The sequence below is a fragment of the Ictidomys tridecemlineatus genome, chromosome 3, assembly GCF_052094955.1.
Source record: "Ictidomys tridecemlineatus isolate mIctTri1 chromosome 3, mIctTri1.hap1, whole genome shotgun sequence".
Classification (NCBI taxonomy): domain Eukaryota; kingdom Metazoa; phylum Chordata; class Mammalia; order Rodentia; family Sciuridae; genus Ictidomys; species Ictidomys tridecemlineatus.
This window is the reverse complement of record NC_135479.1, coordinates 52,868,441-52,882,395: the sequence shown is the minus strand read 5'-3', so window position 1 is coordinate 52,882,395 and position 13,955 is coordinate 52,868,441. Positions and strand designations below refer to the sequence as shown.

At 43.4% G+C, this 13,955-nt stretch overlaps 1 protein-coding gene and 1 non-coding gene across 8 annotated transcripts in view; one reads left to right on the top strand and one right to left on the bottom strand.

Moving 5' to 3' along the window:
• Positions 1-4,553: 4,553 nt before the first annotated feature.
• The window catches only part of Myh10 (myosin heavy chain 10), a 134,939-nt gene continuing 125,537 nt past the window's right edge, over positions 4,554-13,955 (top strand). For 6 of the 7 annotated variants that reach the window (XM_005332861.4, XM_078042869.1, XM_021731396.3 and 3 more), the window contains exons 1-2: positions 4,882-5,034; positions 12,243-12,618. In XM_005332861.4, the coding sequence (XP_005332918.1) occupies positions 12,274-12,618 (345 nt within the window). In that variant the 5' untranslated portion in view covers positions 4,882-5,034; positions 12,243-12,273. Of the gene's footprint in view, positions 4,573-4,881; positions 5,035-12,242; positions 12,619-13,955 lie in introns of those variants that run through there. The other variant, XM_078042867.1, reaches the window with a different exon arrangement.
• Positions 13,195-13,266, bottom strand: Trnaa-ugc (transfer RNA alanine (anticodon UGC)). The gene has a single exon. It is a non-coding gene; the product is annotated as a tRNA-Ala (tRNA).

Below are 13,955 nucleotides of genomic sequence, written 5' to 3'. Positions count from 1 at the left end.
GCTAGAGCTAGAACTCAGGTCCTCATGCATACTAAGCACTCACTCTACCACTGAACTACACCACCAACCTCAATTCTTCTAAAATAAGAATCTTAGCCAGATCCCACATGGTTGACAGAAGATGTTAAATTAGTAATTTTCCAGAACCTCTTCTTGTAGGCTGTTTTTTTTTTTTTTTTCAGAACTCCAGAGCTTAAGTAACCTAAGAAGATTCTGGAGGCTTCCTTCTTTTTCAATTCATTGGAGTCTCTGTTTTTACCATTACTCCTTGTTTCAAGTAATCACTTTAAAAAAAAAAAATTTAGTTGTAGTTGGATACAATATCTTTATTTATTTTTATGTGGTGCTGAGGATCGAACCCAGTGCCTCACACATGCAAGGCAGGGGCTCTATCACTGAGCTACAGCTACAGCCCTGAAGTAATCACTATTGAGCACTGATTTTTCACATTGATCAGGTTATGTTGCCTTGCTTGGATGGTGAGGTGGCTATCACAGTCGTCTAGGCTGCAGGGTTCCAAGACTTCCAGGAATCATGCTCAAAGGGGCCCCTATCGACATGTCTCATCACTTCACTACCTTTAGGGAAACAATTCTTCAATTCAAAAAAACATCACCCTTCTTAACTTTATGATATGATCTGACATGATATGATCATACCCCTCTGCCCCACCAGGTGTGACAGGGACTGAAAACTCTAAGAAATGCTCTGTGTGCTGGGGGGTATAACTCAGTGGTGGAGCACTTGTCTAGAATAAGCAAGAAGATCCTAGATTCCATCTCCAGTGCTATTTCAAAATTATTAAAAAGAAAAAGGGTGAGGAGAAAGAAAAAGGAAAAGGAAGAAAAAAACAAGTCAGGCACATAATAGAAGAATGAAATAAATCAATTTTTTTGTTGTTGTTTTTGTTGTTTTGTTTTGTTTCAGTGCTGGGGATTGTAGCCAGGACCTTCTGTGGGCTAGGCAAGTGCTCTATCACTAACTACATCCCTAGCCTGATTTTAGAATCTTATTTCAAGGTAGGGTCACAATAAATTGCCCAGGCTAGCCATGAATTTGGGATTCTCCTCCCTCAGCTTCCTGAATGGCTGGGATTATGGACATGCACCCCTTGCTGGGCTCAGTCAGCTATAAGAGACAGCAGGGAGGGCTGGGATTGTGGCTCAGTGGTAGAGCGCTCACCTACCACGTGTGAGGCTTTGGGTAGAACCTCAGCGGTTCTATCCTCAGCACCACTTAAAAATAAATAAATAAAATAAAGATAATGTGTTCAACTACAACTAAAAAATAAATATTTGGGGTTTTTTTGTTTTTTTTTAAAAAGAGAGAGAGCAGGGAGTGCAGGCAACTGAGGTATCCTAAGGAGCAATGCCTTGTCTAAAAATGAGCAGCAGCTGAGTTAGCAAAACATGGTGCTGCATTTCTAGATCTTCCAGTTTTTTAAGGGAAGCTGGAAATCTGGATTTTCATGGGGCAGCTTTTTTTTCTTTCTTTTTAAAAATAACTTTATTGTGGCATATCTGCATACTTATATAATTCAAAGTGTACAATTCAATGCTTTTTTTTTTTCTTAGTAAATTTACCAAGTTGTGCAATCATCACCATAAACCAGTTCTAGGACATTTTCATCATCTCATTTAGATCCATCATGTATATTTACTGTCAATTCCTGTGTTGTCCCTCCTTCATGACCTCAGTTGTTGCCCTAGGCAATTGCCATTCTACTTTCTACTTTCTGTCTTTGTAGCTTTTGCCTTTTATGGGTATTTCATATAGATGGGATGATTCAATATGTGGTCTCTTATGTCTGACTTCTTTCATTGAGCATAATGTTTCCAAAGACCATCCATGTCAAACACACCCATTGTTTGTTCCTTTTTATTGCTGAATGGTACTCTATTGTATGGATCTATCACTTTTGTCTATTAATTCATCTGTTGATAGACACTTAGTTTGTTTCTATCTTCTGGCAATTAAGAATAATGCTGCCACAAATATTTCTGTGCAAGTCTTTGTGTCCACAAAAGTTTCTTTCTTTCTTTTCTTTTTATTTTTCTTCCTATTTTTTTTTTGATGGATAACTAAGGGTAGAATTGTGGATCACATGGGAAATTCATACTTTTTAATTATTATGGCCAAAAGCAAACAATATGTTTAACCTTTTAAGAAACTGCCTATTTTCAAAAATGCACTATTTCACATTTCCACTAGTAATAATCGAGGGTTCCAGTTTTTTCTACAGCCTGCCCAACATTTGCTGTTGTCACTTTTTTTGACTATAGTCATTTTTGTGGGTGTGAAGTGGGATCTCATTGTGGTTTTGATTTGCACTTCCTTAATGGCTAATGATATTGGATAGTTCTTAATTTTTAAATGTTGGAATTCATTCAAATTTTAAAAATGCTGCATATCAGTTCTGTACAGATGGAACAAAACAAGTTCAGAAGCTGGACCTGCCCTGAGGGAATGAGTTTTGACATCTGACCTAAACCCTGCAAAACAATGGTGTGTGAACTTTTGCTTTGGGGGGTAAAAGCAGCCTAGACTGCCAGGGAAAATGACTATGGAGAAAGATGGGGAGGATCTCTCACTATTGTGTAATAAACTTATACACTAGAAAAAGGCAATTTCAATTTTTTTTCCATAATGTCACATTTTTCCCCCAGTAAATCATCATTACATATATGTTGAATAGGTAATGTTGATACATATTTGTATCTTCTTTTTAGAGATGAGGGGAAGTAATTTGTCTAAGGTTGAACACTTAGGAAGTGGCAGAGTTGGATTCAAAGCCAGTTCTACCTGATTCTAGATTTTGTGTTATCCTTAACAGAACTGTAGCAGATCCTGGGATGAAGCTATAGGAAGGTGACCCTTCCTGAGATGGATGGTAGATATCAAGGGGTTAGGTGTGGGGAGCAAGGGAGAAAAAGGAAGTAAAGAGCTTTGAAGACTGTTTTTTATTGACAGATAAGGGAAATAGGAGCCACAGATATACTTGGGGTCCTTTTTAAAATTATTGATATCAAGACCACTGTTTTTGTGAGGTTTAATTCTGGTGAACTTTTGGCCTTCCTCTTCTGATGGTCCACTGAGTTTGTTTAAAAATAATATGAAACATGGGCATGGTGGCATACAGGGCCACACTAAACACATTTAAAAATTCAGAAGAGGACTACTATCCACATATTTTGTACAGTTAACTTGTCTTCCATGTGCAGACCACATTAAAAAGGACAGAATTCTTAATGGGGTCAAGTCACAAGACACCTGGGGGTAGGGGAAGCTACCCCAGTAGCCAGGTGGGGGTGGGAACCAGATCAGGACAAAGGACAATGCAGATCTTGATTCCACTTCCCTAGGAAGGGCTCTGCACACAGCTGCCTTGGAGCTTTCTCTGAATTCCACCAACATTTCCTTATCACTTCCTGCCTTGTTTGGGTTGTTTTATTCACTTTTCATCAGACTAGAAGTTTCCGAGGCACTTACATCATACGTATTTAAATGCACTCATATATTCAATATTAAATAACTACATCTTGCTGCAATTTTTTTTTGAAAAGCTATTGTCAACTTTTTTAAAAATACTTTTTTAGTTGTAGATGAACACAATACCTTTATTTGATTTTCATGTGGTGCTGAGGATCAAACCCAATGCCTTCCACATGCGAGGTGAGCACTCTACTACCAAGCTACAACCACAGCCCTCAATTTCAGTTTTTGTAGGAACAAATAATTTTGTCCTTGTGATTTTAAACTTTATTGTATTTGTACACATATAGTTAAGAATTGTATTGTTGTTGCCTAGATTCTGCAGACATTTCATTAACTATTTGTTAACTTTGATTTTCCAGTTTTTTTGGAGTGTCCCAGCCCAGATGTTTTTTAGGGCCTAAGCAATATGACAGCCCTACAGGAAACCTGCGAAACTCTCACAGCACTCTCAAATAGGAAGCTCTACTTCATAAATGAATGGACGAATGCATGAATAAGGCGAATGAAGTGTTTTTCCCAGGTCTTCTCTCCAAGACCTCATTCTTCTGGAATCTCATTCTTCTGGAATCTCAGCATTGCCTAGAGACTGAACAGGGAGGCCCCTCCCCTCGCTAACACCAAAACTGCGGCAACCAAGGAAGGTGTCCCGACACTAGGAGATTAGCCGGCAGCACCGGTTTGGGGTCCCAAGTCGCGACAGTGTTTAGCAGTGCACTGCCTGCAGCGGGGCCCAGGTAGGGCCCTGGCGCATGGGCGGAGCTGCACCCCTCCCCCACTGCAGGTGAGCCGCAGAGCCTCGGCCCCCACCCCCCGCGCCGCCCTGGGGTGACGTCAGGCCTCAGGACCGCGCTCGGGCCCCGCCCCTGTCGGCAGTGCTCCGGGCCGGGACTCCGCAGTGAAAGCTTGTTCTGCTGCGGGACACAAGGCTTCGTTAATCCCAGGGAGTGGTCAGGTGCTCCAGCGGGCTGCAGCGGCCTCCCGACTCTTCCTGTAGTCGGAGCTGGGGGCCCCTGCTGCAGCGCACCTGCCTCCCGGTGTGCACAGTCCTGGCCGGCGAGGCACGCCGGCTCCAACCCGGTCAGTCCTCGCTGCCTTGCGGGATAGCTAAGCGCCCAGCCAGCCTCAGCTGTCCATCTCCACCCGAGCCAGCCAATCGCCCGCCACTGCCCCGACCGCACCTCCCGGAATTTTTGACGGGCATGAGGGCTAGCCTATGAGATTGGGGTTCTGGGGGCCTGGGCCGGGAGCGGGAGCCAATGAGCATCAGTCCAGGTGGGTGGAGGGAGCCGGACTCGGGAAGGTAGCTTCGTTCGGGTTGCTAACGTCTTCTCTAGGAGATGGGCGCGCAAACGGACCAGTGGGTCTGGGGGCGGCGGTGATGGGCGTGGAGATGGCCCAATGAGGGTGGGAGTGGGTGGGGCAGCCGCTAGCAGCAGTGCTAAAGGAGCCCGGCGGAGGCAGCGGTGGGTTTGGGACTGAGGCGCCGGATCTGTGGTCGCGGCTGGGGACGTGCGCCGGCGCCACCATCTTCGGCTGAAGGTGAGAGGTACCGCTGTCCGGGTCCGAGTGCGGCGGTCCCGGGCAGGTTTTTTGGGGGCAGAGAAGGATTCCGGGCTTGGAGGACCGGGCGGCTCTGGAGCACAGAGACCAAGCGAAGCGGGAGCTGGGAAAGGCAGAAGGGGATCTAGGCGGGAGGGTTTATGCTGAGGAGACCTTCGATTCGTGGGAGCAAGGACCTGGGCAGGGAGTGGGTAAGAGGACCCCAGTAGGTGAAGATGGAGAGACCCCAGGAGGGTCGGGGAATGAGGTCCTCGAGAGTGAGATCCTTGCAGGGATCTGGGCCGGGGTGTGCGGGAAGGCGACCCCTGGGGGACTGAGGATGGAGATTTGGGGGCGGGGATGTGGGGGCCAGTTCCTCGGTGTGTGGGGTCCCTGGCGGTGTGGAGTTGGGGTTCTAGTGCCCTGGCGGGGGTCCCGGCGAGTCTGTGTCTGCCTCCTAGGAGAGGACCGTGCCCTGCTGTGGCGTGATCGTGGTGGCCAGGGGCGCTGGACAGGAAGGACCCCTTGGGTGGGTTAGGCCGGGCCGGGCTCCCCGGGCGCGGTAGAAGAGTTCGCCGAGGACTTAGAAGGCTAGCGCCGGCCCCGTGGGGTGCAGGAACCGGGGCTAGAGGCTTTGCGGAGCCTGGAGAGCGCGCGGCGGGTGTGGAGCTCCCGAGCCGGCTGCGGTCGCGGGGAGGGTCGCACTCTGCGGGCTCTGGGAAAGGAGAAGGGGAGGCGGCGGCATGCCGCGCGCTCCGTGGACCGCCAGGGCCGGGGGTGGACGCCCGGCGAGGCCCGCGCGGTTTGGGGGGGCGAGGCGGGAAATGTGGCGGGGGCGCGCTGCAGCAGGGCGGCCGGGGGGAGGGTCAGCCCTTGCCTCGGGATCCCTTTATTGTGTAAGTGATCTGGGAATGGCTCGCCGCAGAGTCTCTTCCTTGTCTTCTGCAGTTGGGGGGGGTCACACCCTGATCCCCTAAAAATCAGGCTGGAAATAGGTCGTAGGGAAGTTGAAGCTGCCGAGTCGGTCCTAGCATTGGCCGGGGCTTTGTGGGCCTGTGGTGGGCGGATGCGGCCCGGAGACCCGGGAGGCCCCCAGCCAGGCCTGCCTGAACTGGGGCCTTAGGAAAGAGGTTGGCGACTCCGCGGGTCTGACCCCAGCTGGTGAGGTCTGGGTAACGTGGCCTCTGCCTACGACCGTTATCTCTGTGTCTTAGGGCCTCTGCAGCTCCCTTCAAGATCACTGCGGTGGATGGAAGGGGGTGGGGTGGACTGGGGTGGGGTAGGGAAAGCAGGCGGGGTAGATCCAGACTGCAGATGAAACAAAGACTGCTGTTTTCGCAGAATAATATAATACTAAATATAATACTTTGGCTTTGCTGAGATTTTGTGTTTGTTTTTTTTTTTTAGCATTGAAACTGAGGATTCCTTGAGTCCGGTTTAATTATTCTGGATAGTATCTCACTCTGGAAAACTTTATAATCTGTTCATTGTTTTATCTCCATCAGTCTGCCTCTATTAATTATTCTTGGGAGTCCCACGCTTTTGATGTTTTTAGTATGCCCTGTCTGTCTCCGGTCCTGGAAAAGTGGCCATTTTATGCATCTCCTCACTTCTGCATCTTAAATTCAGTTCTTCCCTGTCCTTATCGAGAGAAAGCAGATGGTATAATTGTGTGATATAGCACAAGCTTTTGCAGCAAAAAGATGTGGCCTGGGAGAGCCTGGCTGTTTGTCTGGGCTCTTTAGGGAAATCATTACAATGAAGAGACTGAATAGAAGGTGAGATGGAGGAAAATTTGAAGGGCACATTGTAGGGTGGAAGACTGCATGCTTCACTGGTGTATGTACTTTATTATCATATATGAGGAATTAAAATTCCTGGTTTTGGATCAAAGGTTTGGAAATATTTAACACAGTATAACAGTATTAATTGGCAGATGGTCCAGGCCATAAATAGCAATAGTGGTCTTTTGCCTTTAGTGTGGGATCATTTGTTTAAGCAGAGTTTTGATAAATTAACAGACTTGCACAATCCTGTAATGTAAGTGACCTCAGTGGTAGCTAGCATTACACAAATTGGGGCAGTTCTGTTTTAGTTGTCTGTTGTTTTACAAGGATGCTCTATCCTGGATAAATTATCCATCTTTTTTTTTTTTTTTTTGCTTTTCCCTATGCAAGCTATTCATAAAATTGAATTGTTTTCCTCTGAATTATTTTCTACTATAGAAGGGATGCTGGGAGGCAGTTGAGAAGTTAGTTGGGTGGCATTTCTTTGAAAGTAAAATATGGCTTGGGTGGATGGAGTCCCAGGGGTGTGTATGTGTCTAAAACCAGTTTTGGTGATGGGAACTATGGTTCTGTTATTCCCTGATAATATGTACAGTATTATTTAATTCATTCATAGATAAATGACTTAGTTATAATTAAGCAGTTAGTTCAAATGACTCTAAGATAAACCTCCAGATTATCTTCATGTTTGCTGAAAAGGTGCCTGTTTATTCCTTTTCCCCCTAAATATGGGCATTTTTTTCTATAAAATATGAAACCTTGGTCAGATTGTGCTAGTTGGTTCACTGACTAAGCCTGTAGTTTTCAAGTCATAATTGGTAGAAATTTTTTTTTTGATAGACTGGTATCAAAAAAATACTACATGCCCTTCACAATTTCCTCCCTCTTACCTTCCGTCACTGTAGCCTGAATGCTGGACCTGAACTCTGGACTTCATCCCAACCCTGTTACTTGTAAGCTGTGTGACCTTGCACCAGTTATTGGCTTTCTCTGTACCTCACATTCCTCATCTGTGAAATGGAGATTTTAATGGCCCCTACCCCATAGCACTGTTGTGAAGATTAACAGTTGATATTTGAAAAGTACTTAGAATAGTGCCTGGACATAATAAGGGATATATAATTTAGGATATATGTGGAATAAACTATTTTAAAAATTGTGGTATGGGGGCTGGGGTTGTAGCTCAGTGGTTGAGCGCTTGCCAAAGCATGTGTGAGGCACTGGGTTCAATCCTCAGCACCACATAAAAATAAAATAAAGGTATTGTGTTCATCTACAAATAAAAAAAAAAATCAACTGTGGCATGAAACTTTCAACAAGACAAAACATTTGGGGGTGGTACATTGTTAAATACCAGTATTATTCAGATTCAATACCAGATGTACAGTGCAGTGAAAAAACATGACATATTTGGCAGTCATAAGTAAAGAGTTAAACGGAACAAAATATCTTCAGTGGCCTCATGAACTCTGCAGTTAAACAACAATATGAGGACCTACTACCTGCTAGGCCCTTTGGTGCAATGCAAGGCAGGACAAGGACACTTGCCAGAAGAACAGTACAAAATGTTAGGAGAAGGAGAGGATTAAATTGCCAGATTGACCTGAAAAGAACTTCTGAAAGGGTGGCATTTGGGTCAGGAGTGGAAGGAATAGTAGGTTTGTGATTGTGGAGAAGTTGAAGCTCACTGTGAGGGTGGGGGCCTTTCATGGAAGGTTGATCAATACGTATAGAGACCCTATTGTGTCCCAGGGGCTAGGCTCAGAGCTTAGGATTCAGCAAGGAACAGGTGACCATCCCCACAGTGTTCAGTTGTAGAAAAAGCTGGGAAAAAAAAAAGCAAGTAATTTGTAATCCTACTGTGCAGTAAAAAACTCAAAGAACATTTATTCCACTAAAAAAAAAAAAGAAAAGATGTGTATATGGAACTTTACATGTTTGTGAACTTTTGGGGATCTATTGATTTTTTTTCTTATATTAAATTATAAGCATTTTTACACCTAGAAAAAGTGCTGATAAGTTTTAACTGTCCCATTTTGATAAGTAACTTAATCTAATTCATTTTTCTAGACCTGCCCTAGAAATGACCTGTTCTAGAAATGACCTGTAAAGTTATTCTAATTTATAGCTACCTACAATTTAAGCATGTAATTATATACCCAAGGTAAATCAAAGCAATGTGTGCATGCTTACTGTCAGCAAGATGGTTTCCTAAGTGCCATATAGAATATACAGTTAATATTGAACAAGAATAATGAGTAACTTATTATCATACTTTGTTGTAGTTGGATATGTTTTCTTTTAATAGATTCTGTGCTTCCAAAGGTAGAGTGTTGTGTTCTATTACTTGTCTTCAGATTCATCTATGATGATTCCCATGCCTTCCTTTTTACCAGTGTGCAGTGTTTAAGTTGGAACAATTTGTTAATAGTCATGAGTCCAGTCCCTAGGGGTAATGGGAATAATGGTTTTTTTTTTTTTCTTTTACAGCAGGGGTTCAGTTCACCACTGAGCTACATCCCCAGTCCTTTTTTATATTTTATTTTGAGACAGGGTCTTGTTAAGTTGTTGGCAATTGTTTTGCCTCAGCCTCCAGAGTTGCTGGGATTGCAGATGTACTCCTGCCCCCAGCATTAATGGGCTTTTGAAACCATTCTTCATGATTTACATGTACCCATGAATATTTTTTGTGCTGTCCTCTCCCCACGTGACACGTGGATGCCTTGGAAGGCAAATATAAATTTAGTTATATAACATGTAAGCACTTTTATTTGTAGAAATCTTAACATGAATCACATGTTTTGTAATATTTAGGGAAGGGTTCACTTTGTTTTGTGATTTTTGTTTTATCCATGTCTTAACCTTTAAAATATTAGCACATTCTCTAAATCATGTTATGAATGAATCTAGAACATTGGTTTTTTTTGTTGTTGTTGTTCGTTTGTTGGTACAAGAGATTGATCTCAGGAGCACTCCACCACTGAGCCACATCCCCAGCCCTATTTTGTGTTTTATTTAGAGACAGGGTGTCACTGAGTTGCTTAGCATCTCTCTGTTGTTGAGCTGGCTTTGAACCTGAGATCCTCATGTCTCAGTCTCTGGAACCACTAGGATTACAGGCATGCATCACTGTGCCCAGCTTTAGAACATTGGTTTTTAACCTGCCTTTCTACCCTGGTCTACCTGATAGTAACAGTGACCCATTATGGCAGCCAGAAAACTAGAGCAATGGTTATCAAGTGTGTCTCTCCCATGACAGGCAGCATCAGCATCTTCTGAATGCAGATTCTTGGACTGTATCTCATATCTACTGAATCAGAAACTTTGGGGATGAACCCAACAGAGAAAGGAAGAGAAGAGAGGAGAGAGAGAGAGAGAGAGAGAGTGAGAGTGTGTGTGTGTGTGTGTGTGTGTGTGTGTGTGTGTGTGTGCGCGCGCGCTGGAGATTGAACCACCCAGGTCTTCTTGTATGTTAGGCAAATGTGCTATCATTCAGCCACATCTGACCCTTAATCTGTGTGTGTTAAGAAGACTTCCTGATGCTGTTGATGCATTCCAAAGTTTGAGACTCATTATTAATAGGGTATGGGCATTTATAATGCATTACATTGTAACAAATTTTTGAAGAATCATAGCTAATTGATAAATAATAATAAATTATCATTAGGGGTTAAATGACTAGTACCTATACCCATTGTCAGTGATTCATTCTTAAGGATATAGCAATCCTTTGAGAATCTAAAGAAAGTTATGGATGTCTTAAGACAACATACTGTGTACACCCTAAGTGTATATCATGTTTTTAACACAAATTTCTGTGATTTCACAGAACTTGAAATTCATCTATTGAGTTAGTGTTAAGAACTTTTTAGCAACTTTGGACAACCTTATGATTTTCCTTGCAACCTGTAAAGGATGCCTTGTATTGATCCTCTTGCCTGCAAAGAGCCCCCAACATCTCTGGAGGGCAGGGTGGGGGGAAAATTGAGGGGATTTGTGTGTTTGATTTAGATGAAACCATGGAAATTGTACCTGTGAAGTTTGTAATAACCTGGAATTTGTGGAGTAATGGCAAAAAATGTTCAGGATAGTATCAGATTCTAAAAAGATGCTATCGGGCAGGAATAGCAAGTGACATCAGAAAGGCTAATGATAAGGACTTAAAATGCTGTTATTTGATCCAAAAAGTCAATTGCACAAATAGAGGAAAATATATAGCAATAGCAATATAATGTGTGTGGAGTTCTCCTGGTAGCTTCTTATGAGCCAGATCTCCATAGGTGCTAAAGAAACCAATTGGTTAGGTCTCGAGCTATATTAATTGGTAAAGTCACAGAACCAGTCCTTTCCTCGGTGTGGCTGAAGTTGTGAACGATTCTTTCTTTCTTCTGCATTGATCAGATTGTATCTGGAATGTTATGTTTGCTTCTGGGACACACTCCATAAAGGGAAGACACAGACACATTGGAGTCTATCTAGAGATAAGAGATCAGAGAAGGCGTCTTTTCCCTGCCCCCACCCCTTTTTTGTGGTCCTGGGGAATCCAGGGATGCTCTACCACTGAGCTGCATCCCCTACCCTTTTTATTTTTATTTTGAGGCAGGGTCTTGCTAAGCTACCCAGTCTGGCCTTGAACTTGAGATCCTCCTGCCTCAGCATCCCCACTAGATTACACACCTACACCCTGCTAGAGTCTTGATGAATGATGCAATGCTAATGCCAACATGGAGGAGTGGGAGCAGCTGCAGGATGGGAATGCAGATCTGGATAGCTGTCACCACCACATACTTGAAAGGCCATTGAGGGAAGCCAGAAGTTTCACTTCTCTTCTTTGGCTCCATTTAATCACACTAAGACCACATGGGGCCAATAGGAAAGCTATAGGGGGATTGATCTGGGTTATTTCTAAAGAAGAGCTTTGAGTTGCTTGAAGATGGACTGGGAGGCATGCTGTGTCTGATTGCTTCTCGCTAGCATCATCCTGTGTTTTTGTAGCTATATCCTTGTGGTCCCACTAATTCCAGTACCACTCCAAGGACCTTTTATTATGCATTTGTTTTCTTTTTCTTTTTTCTCCTTTCCCAGCTTAACTCCCTGTTTAATTTGTGGTGAGGGTGAAAGAGGAATTGGAGAAAAAAAAAGGTCATCCTGGAACTTTGCTTTTTTCTTTTGCCTGCTTTTCAGCCCTTGGTAACTGAGGGCAGATCTTGAGTGGTCGTCAGACAACCAGAGGCATAATTAGTGGTCACCTCTGAAATTTACCTTGGAAATATAGTTAGTATGGCTGTGAAGAGTAATACCCCAGCTCCTGAACTCAGAGTTTATGGCTCATGTTTACTTAAAGTTTTGTTTGAAAACAAAATTTGTAAATTATATTACATTTTGTAAATGTCTAATTTTGCCCTTCTCCTCTTCTCTTAGGGGCAATTGCTCTTGGATCCTTCTGTTTACAATGGCACAGAGAACTGGACTGGAGGATCCAGAGAGGTATCTCTTTGTGGACAGGGCTGTCATCTACAACCCTGCCACTCAAGCTGATTGGACAGCTAAGAAGCTAGTGTGGATTCCATCTGAACGCCATGGATTTGAGGCAGCTAGTATCAAAGAAGAACGGGGAGATGAAGTTATGGTGGAGTTGGCAGAGAATGGGAAAAAGGCAATGGTCAACAAAGATGACATCCAGAAGATGAACCCACCGAAGTTTTCCAAGGTGGAGGATATGGCGGAATTGACATGCTTGAATGAAGCTTCTGTTTTACATAATCTGAAGGACCGCTACTATTCAGGACTTATCTACGTGAGTATTTCTTCCAAATAATCAAGGGAAGTGGTGACTGGGGATTAATGTGAACTACCCATCCTGTCATAATCAAAGGAAAATGACGAATGTTCTGTTTAGCATTACCATCGTATTAAATATAAAAAGATTGTCTCCTTCTTGTTCAAGTCTTGCTTTCCTTTAAACTTAACATGCTAAATTTAAATAATCCAATCTGCAATTAGGTATGATTAAAATGTTGTTTGAAGACTTTTACGGTGGTGCTCTGAAGCACAGTATGATAAGAGAAAGCATGTGGCAGAAAGACCAGGTAAAGAGAGTGCATTCAACAGAAGAGTGGAAAATCAAGTGTCTATCCAGGAGGATTAGTGTGAAGGGACAGCAAGTTTACAGATTTTAGTGAAAATCAAGAATAGCTTCATTTGGGTACTGGGAAGTAGAAAAGATAAATGTTGGTGTTTTTTTTTTAATTTTTTTTATGTTGTTAATGGATCTTTTGTTTTATTTATTTATGTGTGGTGCTGAGGATCGAACCTAGGGGTTCACAAGCACTCTACCACTGAGCCACAACTCCAGCCCAATGCTGAGTTTTTTTGGTGGTACTGGGGATTGAACCCAGGACCCTGTGCATGCAAGGCAAGCACTCTACCAACTAAGCTATATCCCTAGCCCTCCAGTGTTGAGGTTTTTAAGAGGAAATCATCTAGGGTGAGATTGAGCATGGGATTGTCTTGTGGTTAACAGTTGACATGTATATTACGGTCATTGACTATGTGTGTTAGTCAGATTTCTATCACTGTGACAAAATACCTGAGCTAAGTCAATTTAAAAAGAGGAAGAATTTATTTGGGCTCACAGTTTCAAAAGTTTCAACCCGTGATCATTTGGCCCCAGCTTTGGGCTTATGTTGTCATAGTATATCATGTTGGGAGTATGAGGTGGAAGAGGCCTATTCACCTCGTGACATGGGGGAATCAAAGAGAGAAAGAGAAGAGGGGACAAGGTCTCAATATCTCCTTCAAGAGCCACCACCAATGACATAACTTCCTTCTGCTAGCCCCTCCCCCATCCCAAAGACTTCACTGCCTCCCAGTAGCATCATGGGCTGGGAGACATTCAAGATCTAAAGTATAGCACCATATCCCTGACTGTAGAAATTATTGAAAACAATAAGGGATAAAGTAGAGAGGAAAAATGAAGCCAGATCCTGAAAAGAATCTAGAATGACAAAATAGGCCTGAGGGAATGGTAGACAGATGTGGCAGTGATTTGCAGAAGGTGGTATGGATTGGATTTAGAATGAAGAGAAGTAGAGAGAAGAAATGAGTAATGGTCTGAAATTGGAAAAGGTTAGT